We start from the raw sequence: 18,139 nt of genomic DNA, 5'->3' as shown, positions 1-18,139 counted from the left end.
TAAGAAACACTTGATATTCGTTCTTGTATTTAAACAGATGTGAAAACACAATCGTCCTTCTTACAGTAATGCAATCTGATGGTTGTTATGGAGAGATAATCCACTGCTGGGTCTGTAATGTCAGATAGATTAAGTTTTCAGACACAAATGTTTAGACTACATGAAAAGGTGGGAGCCAGTATCTCTGGCACTTTCCCAGGACCACCTGCCATTTTCTTCCTTTCATCCTAATGCATATTTTCACACATTCATACAGCTTTACTGTTTCCTTTCAAATATGATAATAGTTTCTTTTTTCTTCGAGAGGACTTGGTTTGGCATGTCTAAATGTTCAATGGTGCATTCCTGTCAGTATTTATCTGATTTTGTTACCCACTTGTGGGGAAGCTACAAAGACCGAAGGAAGTCCACCTTCTCAGCTTGCAAAACATGAAAATGCATACTTCAACAGTATTTGGTACCACAGACAGATCAAGGACTATGGGTAGGTTGCATATTCTTATGTAACAGTACCAGCCAGGTGGGGCGGGGGATTTCATCTCAGTCAGCAAAGTACAAATACAGTGTGAGGAGGTGTACGGTTACCGTAGTATATCCCCAGTGTTACATCTGAGAGCTTTGCAGGGAATATATATGCGTGGCCTAGACAGGTCTGGCTCCATTCACGAACTTGGCCCACTTCCCGAATTCTTCGGCCCACCCTGATGGTCCAATAAAAAAAAAACTATGAACTAGTTTGGATGTCTGTCTCACAGCTTTATGTCTTGGAAAGGGCAAAAATTGTGATGGCAGAACATCATAGATGGGAAAAAAGACCAGGTTTCAGTACATTACCTGATACAGGGATAGATCACCAAAAAAAGATATTTAGCAGATTATGCAATAGAAATGTTGCCTTGCCCACCTACTTAAAACAAGTAATTTTAAGTTCAAGTAGTAAAATTACTAAAACTGAAAAAAACTAACAATCAAGTTTTTTTCTAAATTTTTAAGAATAAAAGCTAATAAAAATTAAACTTGAAAATGCAAACTGCTAATATAAAAATAAACACTCATTCAAAATATTAAAATATATATAAATATTACAATTTAAAACTATAATCCGTATCAGAAAGAACTTTGTTGCACATACAAGGAATGTGTTCTGGTGACAGAAGCTTCCAGTACACAGAGACATGTATGTGGTATATAGATGGAATAGAATAGAATTTACAAGGAACTGAATAAGATGTAGTGTAGTATAAAATAAATGAAGGTGGTATTGCATATCATTTTATTGAAAAAAAAAAAACTTTTCTTGTGTCTGGTTGTCCTGGTGCTGCTCTGTGCTCTTTGAGTGTGTTCAGCTCCAGGTTGTTAAGACTGCAGCAGACAGCCAGCTACTCAACCTCACTTTTATATGCAGACTCATCACAGTCCTGGATGAGGCCGATGACTGTGGTATCATCTGCAAACTTCAGGAGCTCGACAGAGGGGTCAGTAGAGGTGCAGTTGTTGGTGTACAGGGAGAAGAGCAGTGGCTAGAGCACACATCCCTGGGGGGGCGCCGGTGCTGATGCTGTGGCTGTTTGACATGAATTTCCTCAGTCTCACTAGCTGTTGCCTCTCTATCAAAAGCTGGTGATCCATCGACAGCCAGCGCTAGGAACAGAGAGCTGGGCTAGTTTGGTCTAGAGGAATGTTGGGATGATGGCCCACGAACAGGATCCTCTCATAAGTCCTTGCTTTATCTAGACGTTGCAAGGATGAAGTGCAGTCCCATGTTGACTGCATGATCCACAGACCTGTTTGCTTGATAAGCAGACAGCAGGGGTTCCAGTAATGTCCTTCAGATAAGCCAACACCAGTCTTTCAAATGACTTGACCACAGATGTTAGGGCAACAGGATATAGGAAAACTGATATATCAGGCATATTCAAATATATATAATGTAAAAGTATCTCCCACCGCCACACAATTTCCCTGTTGATTCTGCGTTGTGATCCTCTCTGAGCAGCTGGGAGCCCAGCAGATGTAACACGCTGTCCAGTGTTATGGTTTATCTGGTGACCATGTTAACTGGTGGTGACCAACCTCCCTTTCAGATGTAATGGAACGACTGCAGCGGATTCGACGATTGTGAAAGCACAAACTGGCGCGATATTAAGCTGTCTAATAAATGCAGACTTGCTCATTACATGATTTTGGTACTCTTGTAGAGATTACAAATTATTGGTATGATAGGTCGTAACTGCTGTAGTATGGAAAATAAACAAAAAAGTCAGCTTGACAAGGTTTTGAATGTGCACAAAAAAAAGTTGTGTAATTACACGTTAAATTGTAATTACACATCAAAGTGATTATCTCTTGAGAAATATGAGCAGTAGACAGTAGGTTTGCATGTTTGGATGAAGCTGGTGCGCGAAGTTGGGGAGGTCTGTGTGTGAAGAACATCCAGAAAGAACATCCTGTTGAAATAAACCTGAGATGAATTCCTTCACTCTCCATCATTAACAACAACATTCAGACTGTAGCACTTCATTGACATCTAGTGCTCAGTTCACTGAACACACTTCACTGTTGTGAAAAAAAAATTTGTGCTTTTTTTTTCTCTCCATAGGTCGTGGTAAAAAAAAAAAAAAAAAAAAAAATTAAGGATTTCATTACAATTAAAACTGTATGGGCCATAATTCACCAGCCCATTAATGCTAACATTGGGGTTTTGGTGTTTATTGTGAATTATCATATTTGAAACATCTTTTATAAGAGTATTCAGCCCCTAGATTTCACAGATTTAACCATAAGCTGTCCTTTTTCCAAATTAAAGGGGGGTATTTTATGATAATGACTGGCTTACTGTACATTATCCTGCTTATTACATGGCTGCTTACCATTTCAAAGAAAATGTGGACATGAAATACTGATTTGAAAAATAATTTATTTTATTTGTAGATTATTAATTGTAATACAGTAATAATGAATTGCATTACTATTAAATCAATAATGCATTTTCTATCCTCACTGTATTTGATAAAGTATAGCTTTTTGTAAACAGGTTTTAAATTGCACAATCAACAAAAACGATTAATAAATGTAACAAGACAAGCTGGTGTTCAAAATTCATATTGTACCACTCAGTTACTCTCGGCCTTTCTATTAAGATCTGCTGCATACTGGTTATTTTCCAACACAGGTAAATGTCAATACTGTAAAATGGCTCTGCAGTCAAGTGTGTAATGAATAAATTCACTTGGCCAACCAAACTGTTAAAAACGCACCTCATCTCATTCAATCATATGCAGTTAGTAGATAAACATTTTCAGTAGTTTCAAATAGTTTTCAAATAGTTTTCCAGCAAAGACCGCAAACCCCTGAATCTGAATTTCAGTCAGTTCAATATCAGTGCCTTTTGGAAAATGAATGAAACATCAGGTTTTCCATTCGATACAATTACATTTTGTTGATTTGTAATTTTCTGCTGATGTTAAAATGGTTTAGTTGGTATAACTTTGGTATAAATCTTTAAAATCTTTAAAATGCATCTAGTTTCATTCAGTGCCATGGCCATTGATTTAAATTCCAAGGAAATCTAAAATTTGTAAAAATAAATATACATTTAAGAAAAATATCTAAAAAAAAAAAAAAAAAAACAACACCACCTTAAATTAGATCAAATTACAAGCCAGGTATGAAAATCTTCACCAGGAAAAGTCAAGATACAGAAAGAGACTAGGACATACATTTCAATTGTTTTTGTCATTGAGAAATCGAAATCTGAGCTTGAGCTCTTGAAGCAGCTTCGACTTTGCAGTTTCCCAGCTGTCTTCCCAGCCTAGAAATAAAACAACCAACTTGTAACCAACAGTAATATTTTAATATTAAGTATTATACACACACATATTTCCAATTTGACAGAAGAACTGTTTACTATGATTATTAATTTTAATAAAATGTAATTTAACATTTATAATGAACTAATTTTAACTACCATTCTAAAGTTGTGGGTTCAGTAATTATAAAAATAAAACACTTATATTCAGTATGGATGCATTAAATTGATCAAATGTAACAGCAAAGATATTTAATAAAAATAAAAGCTTTTCTTTTTAACTTTCTGTACATCAAGGAAACCTAAAAATCTATCGAGGTTCCACAAAAATATTAAGCAGCACAACTGTTATCGACGTTGATATTAACAAGAAATGAGCAGCAAATCAGCATATTAAACTGATTTCTGAAGAATCATGTGACACTGAAGACTGCAGTAATGATGCTGGAAATTCAGCTTTGCATCACAGGAATAAATTACTTTTTTAAATATATTCAAATAGAAAACAGTTCTTTTACATTTTAATAATATTTTACAATATTACTGATTTACTCTATTTAACCATAAACTATATTTGATCAAATAAATGCAGCCATGGTGAGTGTAAAATACTTTTTTCAGACGCATTACAAAATCTTACAGACTCCAAACTTTTGAACATATATATATATAATATAACATTAAATCTTTATTGAACATGTATTATTTAGTGTGTATGTGAGCTCACCTGGACAGCAGCAGGTTAACTGAACAGAGAAAGTAGCCTTTGCTCCGAGCGCCTCTTCTGTGTCCTCAAACACTGGCTTAGGCAGATTCTGCTTTGTGAACCACACATCTAAACTGTTTCTCAAAGATGCATTGTTATCTAGTGTAAGAAGTTCAGAATAGAATAATTAAATGATCATTTTCAAATCACGTACATTAAGAAAGCCAATCTGTCTGGTCTTCAGTGGCTCTGACCTGTCTTTTCCCCCAGGAGACCCAGTATACGTTCACTCAGATGATTTCGAGCTGCTTTCTTGGAGCTTTGGCATGTGCACTTCATCGTATAGTTGCAGAAAGACAGCTGGATAGAGGCCTGTTCCACAGACTTCAGGTCAATGACAGGCTCTTTCTGTCCGGCCCCGTTCAGCATGGAGCTCAGCTGATTCTGCACCTCTTCAGGACTATCAGCTCCAGGTACTGAAGCATAATCGAAGAGAGGTGATAGTGCACGTAAGGTGTTCTGGAGAGCCCGTAACTTGGCCTCACCTTCTGAAGACCCTAAAAAAGACCGTATTATATTTGAACATTCATACAGATATTACATGTATTCTGTTACATTCCTGCTCCCAGTTAAAAACTGAATATATTGCTTTAAGAAGGGGTGTACAATTAAAATAAATGATTTTGACTGTGTGTCAAGGTTCATGTTTTAAAATATCAACCAAAAAACAAAAACCTAATGATATTTATGAATTATGATAAAAAGAAAACTTAAACTACAAATAGAATGGTATTTCAATGGTACAGTATTGTTAATGTTATTGAAATAGGTCTCTTCTGGACAATAAGGCTGCATTTATCTGACAGAAAAAAACAGTAATAACAGTTATATTATTAAAATATTCTTAAAATTTAAAACTGTTTTCCAGTATATTAAATCTTCAGCATCATTACTCCAGTCTGCAGTGTCACATGATCCTTCAGAAATCATTTTAATATACTGATTTATTACTCAAGAAACATTTGTTATTATCAATGTTCAAAACACTTAATATTTTTGTGGAAACCGAGATATATTTTTAATAGAAAGTTCAAACAAACAGCATTTATCTGAAATAGACATTGTAGCATTTAAATGTCTTTGAATTGAATGCATCCTTGGTGAATAAAAGTATTCATTTCTTTCCAAAAATAAAATAAAATAAATAATTATTCTGAATGGTAGTGTACACTTCTTTTCTCTATTTTTGACACACTTAATCCTCATTGACCCCCCAAATTACACTTGTTTCTCGTTTCTTCAGACGTTCATACTAACCTTCTCCATAATACTTCACATCATAAGTTATGTTTTTAAGTGAACAATAAAATGGCTTTACAGATCCTTCAACATCTTCCTGAGGATGAATAAGAGACCTCTGTGAAAAGTGCTGCTTCACCAGTCCACTGCACGTTTTTTCATCTTGAATTAGACGTAAAGAAATCAGCATTAGTTTAAGAGCATAAATGTATTGGTATATTTATATATGAAGACATAAATATATACCTGTGCTAGGATCCAGAATTCCCACCGCGCAGCCGAATAACAGGTAGGCTTTTCGAGTGGCTTCTTTCTTGGAGTCGTAGCCTTGTTTGTTTGCACAAGTACATTTTTCCAGGTTGACTGTCACAGTACATTTGACATTCTGATCATTTGTCATGTTCTGCACGTTCACGTGTGGGGGCTTGAGATTATATACATTCACCAGCTCATCGATTTCTGTGAAATACACAAAGATTTACAAGTAGATGAGAGAACCATTGCAACAACTAACTTAAACTTATTTTATTTTTACAGTATACCACTAGCATCCCCTACTGGTGTCCCCTGGAACAGCACGTCATCTTTCTTCCTACATGCTACATTACCTGGACAATCAATCCTCTGTGAGGCTGGAGAGCTGGAGACTGAAGGGTCCGGCTGCACAGGAACAGGAACAAGGATTGTTTCCTGGCCTGATGTCAGCTGCGCTGATTTGGAGATGCTTTCAGGCTTCAGGTCTAAATGCTCCGCTTTCTGATTGATAGATACTGCAGAAATAGTCAAGACAAAAAGAAACCATTACTTTGCAAAATTTGATATGTAATAGAGTAGATACAAGGATTTTTCTTTATTTCTTTCAAGTTAAACTAACAGTTTGAAAGCGTTGTGCTCATACCGCTGGTGACAGGCTCTTCACTGGCCTTTGCTTTATTCTCTTCTGTTTTATAGATAGGATTTTTGAGACCCAGAGTCTCTAGACGCTCTTTCAGAAAACCTTTGAAGTTCTCCTCAGTGTCTGATATTGGACAGTTGAGGATTCCTGACAGATGCTGCAGAGCAACTTTAGCTGCCTGTTGCTCTGCCTGTTTCTTCTTGGTGGAACCATCTAAGAAATGAAAACACAAGGTCATAAATGGATGCATGCCACAATGAAATCTGAGTCATATTTCATCCCAAAATTATTTTCATGGCAGTTAACCAGATTTCCTTCAAAATTCCCATTATTGTAATGCAAAAGAAAAGGGAAACAATTCCATAGAGAGCTCCATCCTGTTAGGGGTGTTTATTTTTTTTCTTGTGATAAAGAAAAGTAAGATCTTAAAGTGGATTTAAAATAGACTGCATTTCTTTTGGGGATAATATCATTTTTTATTTGTTATGGGGGTGAAATATTCCCTAGAAATTCGCCCAAATAGTTCTAAATAAATGAATGAAATTAAGTTACCTCTGTCATAAAATGTGAAAGGCCCGATGAGTTTGAGCTTGCAGACTGTTGTATTGTCATCTTCAAAAAACTCTTCTGTTGGTTTTTGTAAATCATGTATGTTGAAATATTCCATGATCCCTGTCCTGTATGTCTGACCTGCTGAAGCAAAAATTAAAACCAGGTTATGCTGTTCTGACAACTATTTTAACATATTCTAACACATTCTTACATATTTGGCTTACAGTAGCACCAAAACAGTATTTTAGGTGTCGAGTGTAGGTGAAACATTTGTCAATATACTGGCATATGACTCAATATGAAATCTTTGAAAGCGAACCTAAACTTTTCATACTTTACCTTCTGCTGGAGCACAGATGTGAAAACGTTCTGACAAAACCTTATAAGCTGCTTCAGTCGCTTCCTCCTTTGAAGAGCATCTATCAGACCCGACTTCTTGATTGAGATCCACAGTCACTTTACCAAAGAAAGTGATTCCTGAAATATCAAAAATATTTATTTTAATCACATTTCTTTGCTTATTAAATGTTTAATAAAGTGTTTATTTTGTCAGTAGATAAACTACTTTTTCAATCTTTTTTTTTTCAGGCTCTTTGTAATTTAAAGGAACCATAGAATGCTTTGATACAATATTTTAAATTGTTATCTGAGAGAGTGTATGTTAAGTTTCATCTCAAAATACCCCACAGATAATTTTTTATAGCTTGTTGAAATTGCTTTTAGGGTATGAGCCAAAACATGCTGTTTTTTTGTGTTTGTCCCCTTTAAATGAAAATGGGCTGCTGCTCCTGCCTCCCTTTTCAGACAAGTGCGGAGCTCAGTGTTGCCAAGTTCGCGGTTTTCCCGCAGGTTTAAGCGACCCCAATAACATGAAATTTAGCCCCCTAAAATGCGAAATTTACAGGGGGAGAATCCCACCAAAACATGTATTTTACCCCACCAGAATGCAATTTTTACCAGGGGATCCCCCTCAAAACATGATTGGGCTAGTTTTGAGTAGCAATTGGGCGGGTTTTGTTTTGAAAACCTGGCAACCCTGGCGGAGCTTCAAGAGCTCATGCTCGCCAACATACCACTGTTACTGTTTAACTGATGGTGACCATGTTACTGACCTCACATTGCTTCCAAATGCAATTTTTAACTACCACATTCCTATCGATCTTTGCACAACTCCAGCGCTGAACTGACCCTAGTTTGTGAGGCAGTCCGGTGTAAAATGTTAGCACAAATGTATAGGACTTTTCCGTTTTTTTCCATGACATTTCCTTTGAAAATGAAATTTATTAACCATGTCCTCAGCGGTCTATGGAGACTCCTATGTTTGTTGCTGCATTGCAACACACAACACTTTTAATGGCTCTTTGGCGCTGATATTGTAGCTACAGCAAGAGACCAGTAATGGCAGACCGCAGCTTCTCACTCAAGGCTGTGTATATACTAATTAGGCAGAGAGCATCTCAAATGGGCGGGACTTTCCCCGACTATGTCATCATAGTAGTGAGAAACCTGGAACTGCTGGTGTGGAGAGACTATTTATAACTAATTATGGGGATTATAAAACAATGAGTGAGTGGATTTTTACCATTATAGGCTGGTTGCTTGTTTTCACAAACTGCAGCCACACAACTGTGTCCAAACACCTTATAAAAGTGATTTTTGCATTCTGTGGCACCTTTAAATCATTTTGAAATAAAAATAAATGAATTGGGCAATTAAAAAAAAATAGATAAGATTGGTGCTGCAATAGCAGTTTTTTATAGCACTGCAATAGCAATTTCTTCCTACATGCTCTGTTACCTGGACATTCACTCCTGGGCTTTTTCCTCTGTGAGGCTGGAGAGCTGGAGTCTGGAGGGTCCGGCTGCACAGGAACAGGAACACGGACTGACTCTCGGCATGAGGGAAATGATGAGATGATTTCAGACTCTGAAGGATCTTTCACTTCCTCCTTACTGATGGATACTGTAGAAGTAATAAGGTCTGAGCTGATGACAATGGGCTCTTCACTGGCCTCTGCCTTATTATCAGTGTCGTATACAGGATTTTTGAGATGTAGCGTGTCTAGACGCTCTTTCAGGAAAACTTTGCAGTTCTTCTCAGTGTCTGATATTGGAGCATAGTTGAGGATTCCTGACAGATGCTGCAGAGCAACTTTAGCTGCCTGTTGCTCAGCCAGTTTCTTCTTGGTGGAGCCATCTAAGAAATGTAAGAAATGCAAACTACTTCAACGAACAATAGCTTGGAAATCAGCACAAAACTTTTGTGAGAGAAGATAAATGATGTTTAACAACTGACTAAGAGTAAGAGTGCAATTACCTTTGTCATAAAAAGTGAAAAGCCCAACAAGTCTGAGCTTGCAGATGGTTGTGTTGTCATCAAAATCTTCCACTGGTTTTGGGAAGCCATTTGTGTTGAAATATTCCATCGTCACTGACTTATATGATTGACCTGTTGCAGTGAGAAAGAAAACCAGGTTTAGTGAGCTATTCCAAAAATAATTTTCATCATAAAATCCTAAATACTTCAGAGGCTATATGTCAAAACAACTTTTTGGACATGTTTTAAACTGGGTAAAATATTATGAAAATGGATCAACCTTAAACCTCTTTTAACCTTAAATATTTGTCTCTGAGACATACAAAGTGTAAAATTGAAAATAGAAGTAATATGTTAATTGATGAAAATATCTTATATGTGTTATGAAAGGCAATAAACTCATTTTCAGATGTACAAACCTGATTCCCAAAAAATTGGGACTAGTGGTGGGCATAGATTTTTTTTTTAATCTAGATTAATCACACTGTAACCTTGGAATTAATCTAGATTAATCTAGATTAAAATGGCTCATTTGAATTCTGCTGAAGGCATTCAGAATATGTGTGCTACCCAAATAAAATAATGACTAAAAGTAACGTTATGTCTTTTAGAATGGGTTTCTCAAGACAGGTGGTGCATTAGACCAGGGGCTCATCTCCTGTTTCCAAAATGCATCACAAACTGCTTGAGAAAGCTGTAAACGAATTCCACATTGCACAAGGTGTGAACAACCTTATGCCGGTTTCATACATACTCCGTCTGCAGTGCGTGTGCGTTTCGTATTTTTTGCGCACCCATGTTAACGGATTCCAGCGTTCACGCAGTTGCGGTCCATCAGTGTGTTCCAGGAGCAGTGCGTCTGCAGCAGTACAGCGATCGTTTACGTACCGAGTAGTGGACTGCAAACGCGTCCTGTGTGAAAGCACAATGAGTATGAGTCTGTGCTGCTTCTGCACCGCATATGGAATGCACACGGACTCCATACGCACTGCAGATGGAGTGACTTATGTGTGAAACAGGCGTGTGTCTTGTAGAGGTTTCCATTGGGAAGCTTCTTTAAAAAAAAAAAATTCCCTGAAGCAAACCCAGAGGCATTTTAGCTGCATCCATGTTAGCACGTCACGTTTGATGTGGTAATTTCACAGTAGGCATACACACAGGTTTAAAGACTCGTTCCCGCCCCCTACAGATTCGGTTAGGTATACATCCACGCTAAAATATCAAGGTGAAAGTCATCATAGCTTGCTTAGTATAGACCCAGCTCTCAACCCAAATTTGAGAATAGATTAACGGCGATATTTTTTTTATCACCCGATAAGAGTCTCCCATTAACGCAGCACGTTAACGCCGATAAGGGCCCACCACTAGTTGGGACACTGTACAAATTGTGAGTAAAAAAGGAATGGAATGATTTACAAATCTCATAAACTTATATTTTATTCACAATAGAATATAGATAACATATCAAATGTTAAAAGTGAGACATTTTGAAATGTCATGCCAAATTTTGGCTCATTTTGGATTTCATGAGAGCTACACATTCCAAAAGTTGGGACAGGTAGCAATAAGAGGCCGAAAAATTAAATGTACATATAAGGAACAGCTTGAGAACCAATTTGCAACTTATTAGGTCAATTGGCCACATGATTGGGTATAAAAAGAGCCTCTCAGAGTGGCAGTGTCTCTCAGAAGTCAAGAAGGGCAGAGGATCACCAATTCCCCCAATGCTGTGGCAAAAAAAGTGGAGCAATATCAGAAAGGAGTTTCTCAGAGAAAAATTGGGCCCTTAGACGGCACTGCATCACATACAGGAATGCTACTGTAATGGAAATCACAACATGGGCTCAGGAATACTTCCAGAAAACATTGTCGGTGAACACAATCCACTGTGCCATTCGCCGTTGCTGGCTAAAACTCTATAAGTCAAAAAAGAAGCCAAATCTAAACATGATCCAGAAGCGCAGGCGTTTTCTCTGGGCCAAGGCTCATTTAAAATGGACTGTGACAAATTGGAAAACTGTTCTGTGGTCAGACGAATCAAAATTTGAAGTTCTTTTTGGAAAACTTGGACGCCATGTAATCCGGACTAAAGAGGACAAGGACAACCCAAGTTGTTATCAGCGCTCAGTTCAGAAGCCTGTATCTCTGATGATATGGGGTTGCATGAGTGCGTGTGGCATGGGCAGCTTACACATCTGGAAAGGCACCATCAATGCTGAAAGGTATATCCAAGTTCTAGAACAACATATTCTCCCATCCAGACGTTGTCTCTTTCAGGGAAGACCTTGCATTTTCCAACATGACAATACCAGACCACATGCTGCATCAATTACAACATCATGGCTGCGTAGAAGGAGGATCCTGGTACTGAAATGGCCAGCCTACAGTCCAGATCTTTCACCCATTAAAACATTTGGCGCATCATAAAGAGGAAGATGCGACAAAGAAGACCTAAGACAGTTGAGCAACTAGAAGCCTTTATTAGACAAGAATGGGACAACATTCCTATTCCTAAACTTGAGCAACTTGTCTCCTCAGTCCCCAGATGTTTGCAGACTGTTATAAAAAGAAAAGGGGATGCCACACAGTGGTAAACATGGCCTTGTCCCAACTTTTTTGAGATGTGTCAATGCCATGAAATTTAAAATCAACTTTTTTCCCCCCTTAAAATTATAAATTTTCTCAGTTTAATAATTTGATATGTCATCTATGTTGTATTCTGGATAAAATATTGAAATTTGAAACTTCCACATCATTGCATTCTGTTTTTATTCACATTTTGTACAGTGTGCCAACTTTTTTGAAATCGGTTTTGTGTTTTAGAGGCATTTCTTGCCAATTAAAGGGTTAAAACTGCACATTCATTGCACAAACTTGAAATGGCTTTATTTCCAACAACAATAAATGCAAACATACTTGTATGTATTTCACTGTAATACATAAATGCATACATAAAGCTCTTATTCATAAAGATTTAAACTAAATATTATTTTAAGGCTTAAAATCGATGAAACACTTAGATGCAAACTGAAATTAATTGGCTTTCCATTACCTCTTTGATTTGTACTTTACCTTCAACTGGAGCACTGATGCGAAAACTTTCCCATAAAACCTTATAAGCTGCTTCAGTCGCTTCCTCCTTTGAAGAGCATCTATCAGACTCGACTTCTCCATTGAGATCCACAGTCACTTTACCAAAGAAAGTGATTCCTGAAGGGTCAAAATATAAAATTATGTACTTTATCATTCATTGATCTTAGTGTGCAATAGTTAAATTCTACAATTTCTTAGTCATATTTCACCTGAGGTCGATGAAGAGGAGGCATCAGGCTGTATGACTGAGCTTGGTGGTTCATCTGTGCTTTCTTCCTGTAATTTTAGCTGCTCGAGGGCAATGTATGCAACCTCCTGATGTGCAGCCTTTTTGTCGTTAAATACTTTTCTCCCAATGAAACATTGCCCATTCACTGTCACTTTACCTCTGTAACCTGTACAGAGGATGTGAACTTCATATGATTAACTGTTGAATCTAACCTAAATTCAAGAATTGCATCCACTTTTCCTTTATGTCTAAACAAACAAGTTTTATTTGTTTCTAAACAACTATCATTCAATTAACATTAATTGGATGGATGATGAATTTGTTACCCTGGGATTCTTGGTCCTCTGTAAAATCCGGAAATTTATTAAGTGGCCATTTATTTGCCTGACAATATTCATAAAGATGATTCTTGTATCTAAGCAGGTTGCCAGGAATAACTGGATCTGTGGATGGAGAAACAAGAATGAGACAGAATCTGAATCCAGTTGGACTCTTGCAAACTCAAAATGGCTCAAGTTGGGTTAAACTTGTGTCCTTTTTCTTAATAATTTGTTCTGTGTTAAAAGCATGACAAAAGGCTACTTAAGTGTACTTAAAAGTTTAGTTCACCCAAAAGTTTAGTTCACCTTTCGAGGCAAAGAATGTGGTATTTACGTTGCCGTCTATGCTGGGTCAGAAAGCTCTCAGAATCAAAAAATATCTTAATATGTGTTCTGCGGATGAACAAAAGTCTTATGGGTCTGGAACGACATGAGGGTTAGTAATTTATGACAGAGTTTTCATTTTGGGTGATCTATGCCTTTAAAGACAGTACACTTTCATGATTGTTTCACAACTGCAAAACTGCATTTTGTCAAAATTTAATAAGTTTTACTTTAAAGTATATTGTTAATTCATTATGTTTTCATTCACTGACTTATTTGAGCACATTACAACATTGCAACTTCATTATTATTAATGTGTAATTACAAATGTATTTAAATATATGGCAAATAAGTTCAATTCTAATTGCATTTTGGGCTGGGCGATATATCTATCGATATGATCATGCGCATCTAGTCAGTAAATCTGGTTCTGTGATTACTGCTAAATCGCCATCACCTGCTTTCAAATGGAGCGGCATTTAATAGACAGAGCCGTAGATCACTAACAAGCTACGCAACATCGCGTTCATTATCAAACGATAATGGAACCAGATTAACTGACTAGATGTGCATGATCATATCGTTAGATATATCGCCCAGCCCTAATTGCATTTAATATAATTTAACTTAAATTTTCACATATCTGAAAACACTAAATTCCGTTCACACTTACAGTAAGCATATTCTTTTAAAGTATATTGCTGTTTTATAGTACTGCTTTTAAAGTATAATAACGTGTATTTCTTTCTCACAATGGATCGGGCTCCTCATAATCTAAAAAATTTTCAGTTTGTAATTTTTTAATGGGATATTATGTGTCACTAAACTTTCTCTGTGAGTTCACTTTTGGCCCAAAGAACACATTAGAAGCATCATGTAGAAACTAAATATTGCTAAATGATTAAATCAAACATAAAAACTAATGGTATCGTATTCTTCTCAGTTCTCAGTTCTTCATACCATGTGTGACTTTCTCCAGTTCGTCCACTCTGCCTTTCAGTTCGTCGATCTGCTCCTCATGTTGCTCTAATTTTTGCTGCATCTCTTTAAGTTTTTTGATTTCAGGACCCAGGTTCTCCAGGAGATCTTTGTTTTGGTCCAGGAAGTCCATAAGACTCTTCATGTCCTTAACATAAAGTCATGTTTAAGAACAAATGTGAAGCAGTTCACACTTACCTACTTAACTGTTTAGTGTTGATCTACTGTACTTTGACATTTTCATCTTGGTTCCCCTCAAAGCGTGAGAAAAAGTCTTCAATCCTGTCTTTAATGGCTTGCTGCTCACGGTCCAGAACTGTCTGGAAGTCTTTCATGGTCTGCAGATCCTCCAGCTGGCCATCGACCTCACACGGGGCTTGATTGAAATTCTTGTCCAAGGAGTTATGAAACTATACAGAAAATCGAAAACTTTCCCGTTAAGTACTGAATTAAATTATAAATAATACAACTATATTGAGGGGCAACATTACCCTAATTGTTATTAATAATAAATAAAAAAATATCTTCCATAATAACCAAGGTCTTTCCATTAATAATAATAATAATTTTCTATTCACCTGTGTTATCTTCTTTTCCAAGTCTTTCATTTCTGGGATATGAGGTTGGAGCGTCTCGGCCAACTGCAGGACCGTTTTGTGATGCTTTTTCATGTTCTCATTACTCACTTTGAAATCAGGCGAATGCATCATTTTGTTCCGTACAGTTATTACCTGAATTGTTGAAAAGAAAAGAGTAAAATGTGTTATCCGGCTCAACATGAGAGCTACAGTATTTGACTATCCATACCGATACGGTTGTCACATACTAAAGCACAAAGTTTTCACAAACATAGAGGTTCTGAATGGAAAAAAAAGAGAGAATTTGAAGGGAAAAATTGGATATTTGCTTTTCAGAACACTTACTTCAACCACAGATTTTCCTCGGATGTTCTTGAAATGTTTACAGGAATACATTAAGTTCAGGATGGCAGCAATATCAAACTGGTCAAAATTACGATGTGTTTTGTGCCCACCTGGCATATGTGCCTGTCATAAGAAATATGTGAAGCGCGCAGTCAGCAATGTTAAAAATGTAATGCACATGGTTTTTTAATTGCTGACATATCTAAATAAAAACAATACAATTTAACAGACAGCACTCAGAGGCAACACTCTATTAGTGCAATAGTTATGAATTATGACAGCAACTTACTTTGGCAACTTCCCACTTATCTGTTGGCCATAGATGAGGTTGGCAGTTCTCCCAGTGTATACTGTTACCCTTCCCATTATGATTGGCAATGATTTCTTTCTTCCAGTGTTCACACGACTGGCAGACAGGCTGCGGGAAGAAGCGAAGCACAGTTTGAGAGACATGTACAGACACTCCCAGAAACTTTGACTGACAGTCTTATGGTGTACTGCCATATTTCCATTTATGTTGATACTCTTTTTATTTAATGTGGCAATGACATTACTATCATTATAAATGTATTGTGTTAAGAAGGAATAATAGCATTTAGTAGGCCTATGTAGAAATGTAGCATAAATGCATTCTGATCTGTATGGCAAACAGATGTTGTCTAAATGTATACAATAGCCTATTACATTGGGTTCATTTAAAACGTGTTTTTTGATGAAGGCTGTTCCCACTGTGTACTTTGACTTTACATTTTTAGCTAATTTACCTTATTTACCCAAATTTACCTTATTCGCAAGTTTGCACTCTTTCGTACAGGTCAGACTATGGAGATGAGGTTTGTTTCGAAGAGAGTTGTGATAAGTTTCGGTTTCCTTTTCGATGAAGTCCTGAATGCGGTTCCTCAGTATGTAAAGACTCTCCGTTGTTTTGAGCCAGTTTTTGTAGTTTTCATCACTGAAGCGACTGTAAGACTGTGTGCTGCTCATGGTGTCTGCGTAAAGCCGCAGGGATCGATCACTCTTATGTTACAGTAGCGCTGCTCTGCGATGTGACTCTACTGTCATCAGCAGGTCAGCTGACTCCTGGAGTTGCCAGATATTCGAAAAATCAACATCGCGCATTAATAAAGCAAAAGGGAATAATAATAACGTCTTTGTTGGTATTCTTCAGTACCGTGATAACCGTGGAAAATAAAGAAAAATAGAATTTCCTTAATATTAGTATTATAAATGTCAAATTAAAACGATCTTGTAAATATTTCTCCATTATTTATGTTTGCTGCTTTAAAAATATATCGTCCCAGATGCAGAGTTTATCTTAAAATCTAAAGATATTCAATAGGAATACTCATTGTTACGTTTATTATTATCTACAGAGAGTGGAACAAATAAGAACCATTAATTTATTTATTTATTCATGCCTTCATTCAAAAGTTAGTATAGGCTTACTTGGTTACAGTTGTGTGAAGAGACCGCAAATGAAACATGACACGTGATATTTGAATAAACTAAATCAAGGTAAATATCACTTGCAATAATTTAAGGTAAAATATAATTAAAAAATGGGACAACAGTTCATAAATAGATAAACATAAAAGAGCTGTTAGTCAATATCGCCATCTAGCGCGCGCACACACATACAAACACACACACACACACACACACACACACACACACACACACACACAACACACATACAAACACACACACATACACAACACACATATACATATATACATACACACACACACACACACACACACACATACACAACACACATATACATATATACATACACACACACACACACACACACATATATATATATATATATATATATATATATATATATACACAAATCTATATACAAACAAACACACACACACATATTTATATATTTTATATATGTATGTATATTTATTTTACACAAGACAAAAAGTCTTAACGGTTTTATTTTAGGACAATTCAAGCATGAGTTGTCTAAGACAGTATATGTCTAAAGTTCTCATCTTGTCTCAGTTTGTGTTGAACATGCAGTAGCAGAGTTTAACAGGAGGCCAGGTGTCCCCTGGCAGGGCTCCGCTTTCAAACAAGATCCTCCATCTGGCTCTTTTTTGCCTCTTCGTTCTTCTTCTTTTTTTATCGGTAGGGGAAGAACAAGGTGAACTCTGTCCCTGATGCTTTTACATAATACTGGACAATTGTTAATCAGGCATTACAAATAAAAGTATATTAAAAGGATGGCTCTACTTCCAGGAACTGTTGCTGGGGTTTATTTATTTATAAAAATGGTCAAAAAATACGAAAGAATACGAAAACATCCCACACTAGTACAGATAGATAATTCTGTAGTTGTTAATAATATATATATATATTTTGTTTTACATATATATTTTGGAACCAATTTTTCAAACAAATAATCAAAAAATGCATTAAACTAAAATTCATTATTGCGTGCACTCGCACACACACACACACACACTATATATATATATATATATATATATATATATAAAACACACCTATGTGTACATGTGTGTGGGTGTATGTGTGTAGTATATCAAAGCGTATCCAATATATCACTATATCAAATATATAATCAGTATTGATATGAGATAGAAGTGTGTGCATAAATTCAACAAACTATAAGTTTGTTTTTATAGTATTAAAATCTGATAACCATAGTTTTTATATTCTTT

At 36.4% G+C, this 18,139-nt stretch overlaps 1 protein-coding gene across 3 annotated transcripts; it reads right to left on the bottom strand.

The window, feature by feature from the left end:
• Nucleotides 1-3,252: 3,252 nt before the first annotated feature.
• Nucleotides 3,253-16,523, bottom strand: LOC132133156 (uncharacterized). 3 transcript variants are annotated; one of them, XM_059545896.1, is made up of 20 exons: nt 16,227-16,523; nt 15,733-15,861; nt 15,444-15,566; nt 15,099-15,251; nt 14,751-14,930; nt 14,503-14,668; nt 13,225-13,341; nt 12,879-13,064; nt 12,649-12,786; nt 9,577-9,708; nt 9,058-9,456; nt 7,600-7,737; nt 7,261-7,401; nt 6,712-6,921; nt 6,422-6,583; nt 6,060-6,272; nt 5,832-5,975; nt 4,769-5,071; nt 4,536-4,673; nt 3,253-3,811 (listed from the first exon to the last, which is right to left on the bottom strand). In XM_059545896.1, exons 1-20 carry the CDS (start codon nt 16,425-16,427, stop codon nt 3,723-3,725), a joined length of 3,462 nt encoding a protein of 1,153 aa, XP_059401879.1. In that variant the 5' UTR covers nt 16,428-16,523; the 3' UTR covers nt 3,253-3,722. The 3 variants fall into 3 exon arrangements, with proteins under 3 accessions (XP_059401879.1, XP_059401880.1, XP_059401881.1); XM_059545897.1 differs by having other exon boundaries at nt 7,261-7,398; XM_059545898.1 differs by lacking the exons at nt 7,261-7,401; nt 7,600-7,737; nt 9,058-9,456.
• Between the last annotated feature and the right edge of the window lie 1,616 nt (nt 16,524-18,139).

The sequence above is a fragment of the Carassius carassius genome, chromosome 50 (assembly GCF_963082965.1).
Source record: "Carassius carassius chromosome 50, fCarCar2.1, whole genome shotgun sequence".
Taxonomy (NCBI): Eukaryota; Metazoa; Chordata; class Actinopteri; order Cypriniformes; family Cyprinidae; genus Carassius; species Carassius carassius.
The sequence above is the reverse complement of the archived record's forward strand: the minus strand, read 5'-3'. Positions and strand labels throughout refer to the sequence as shown.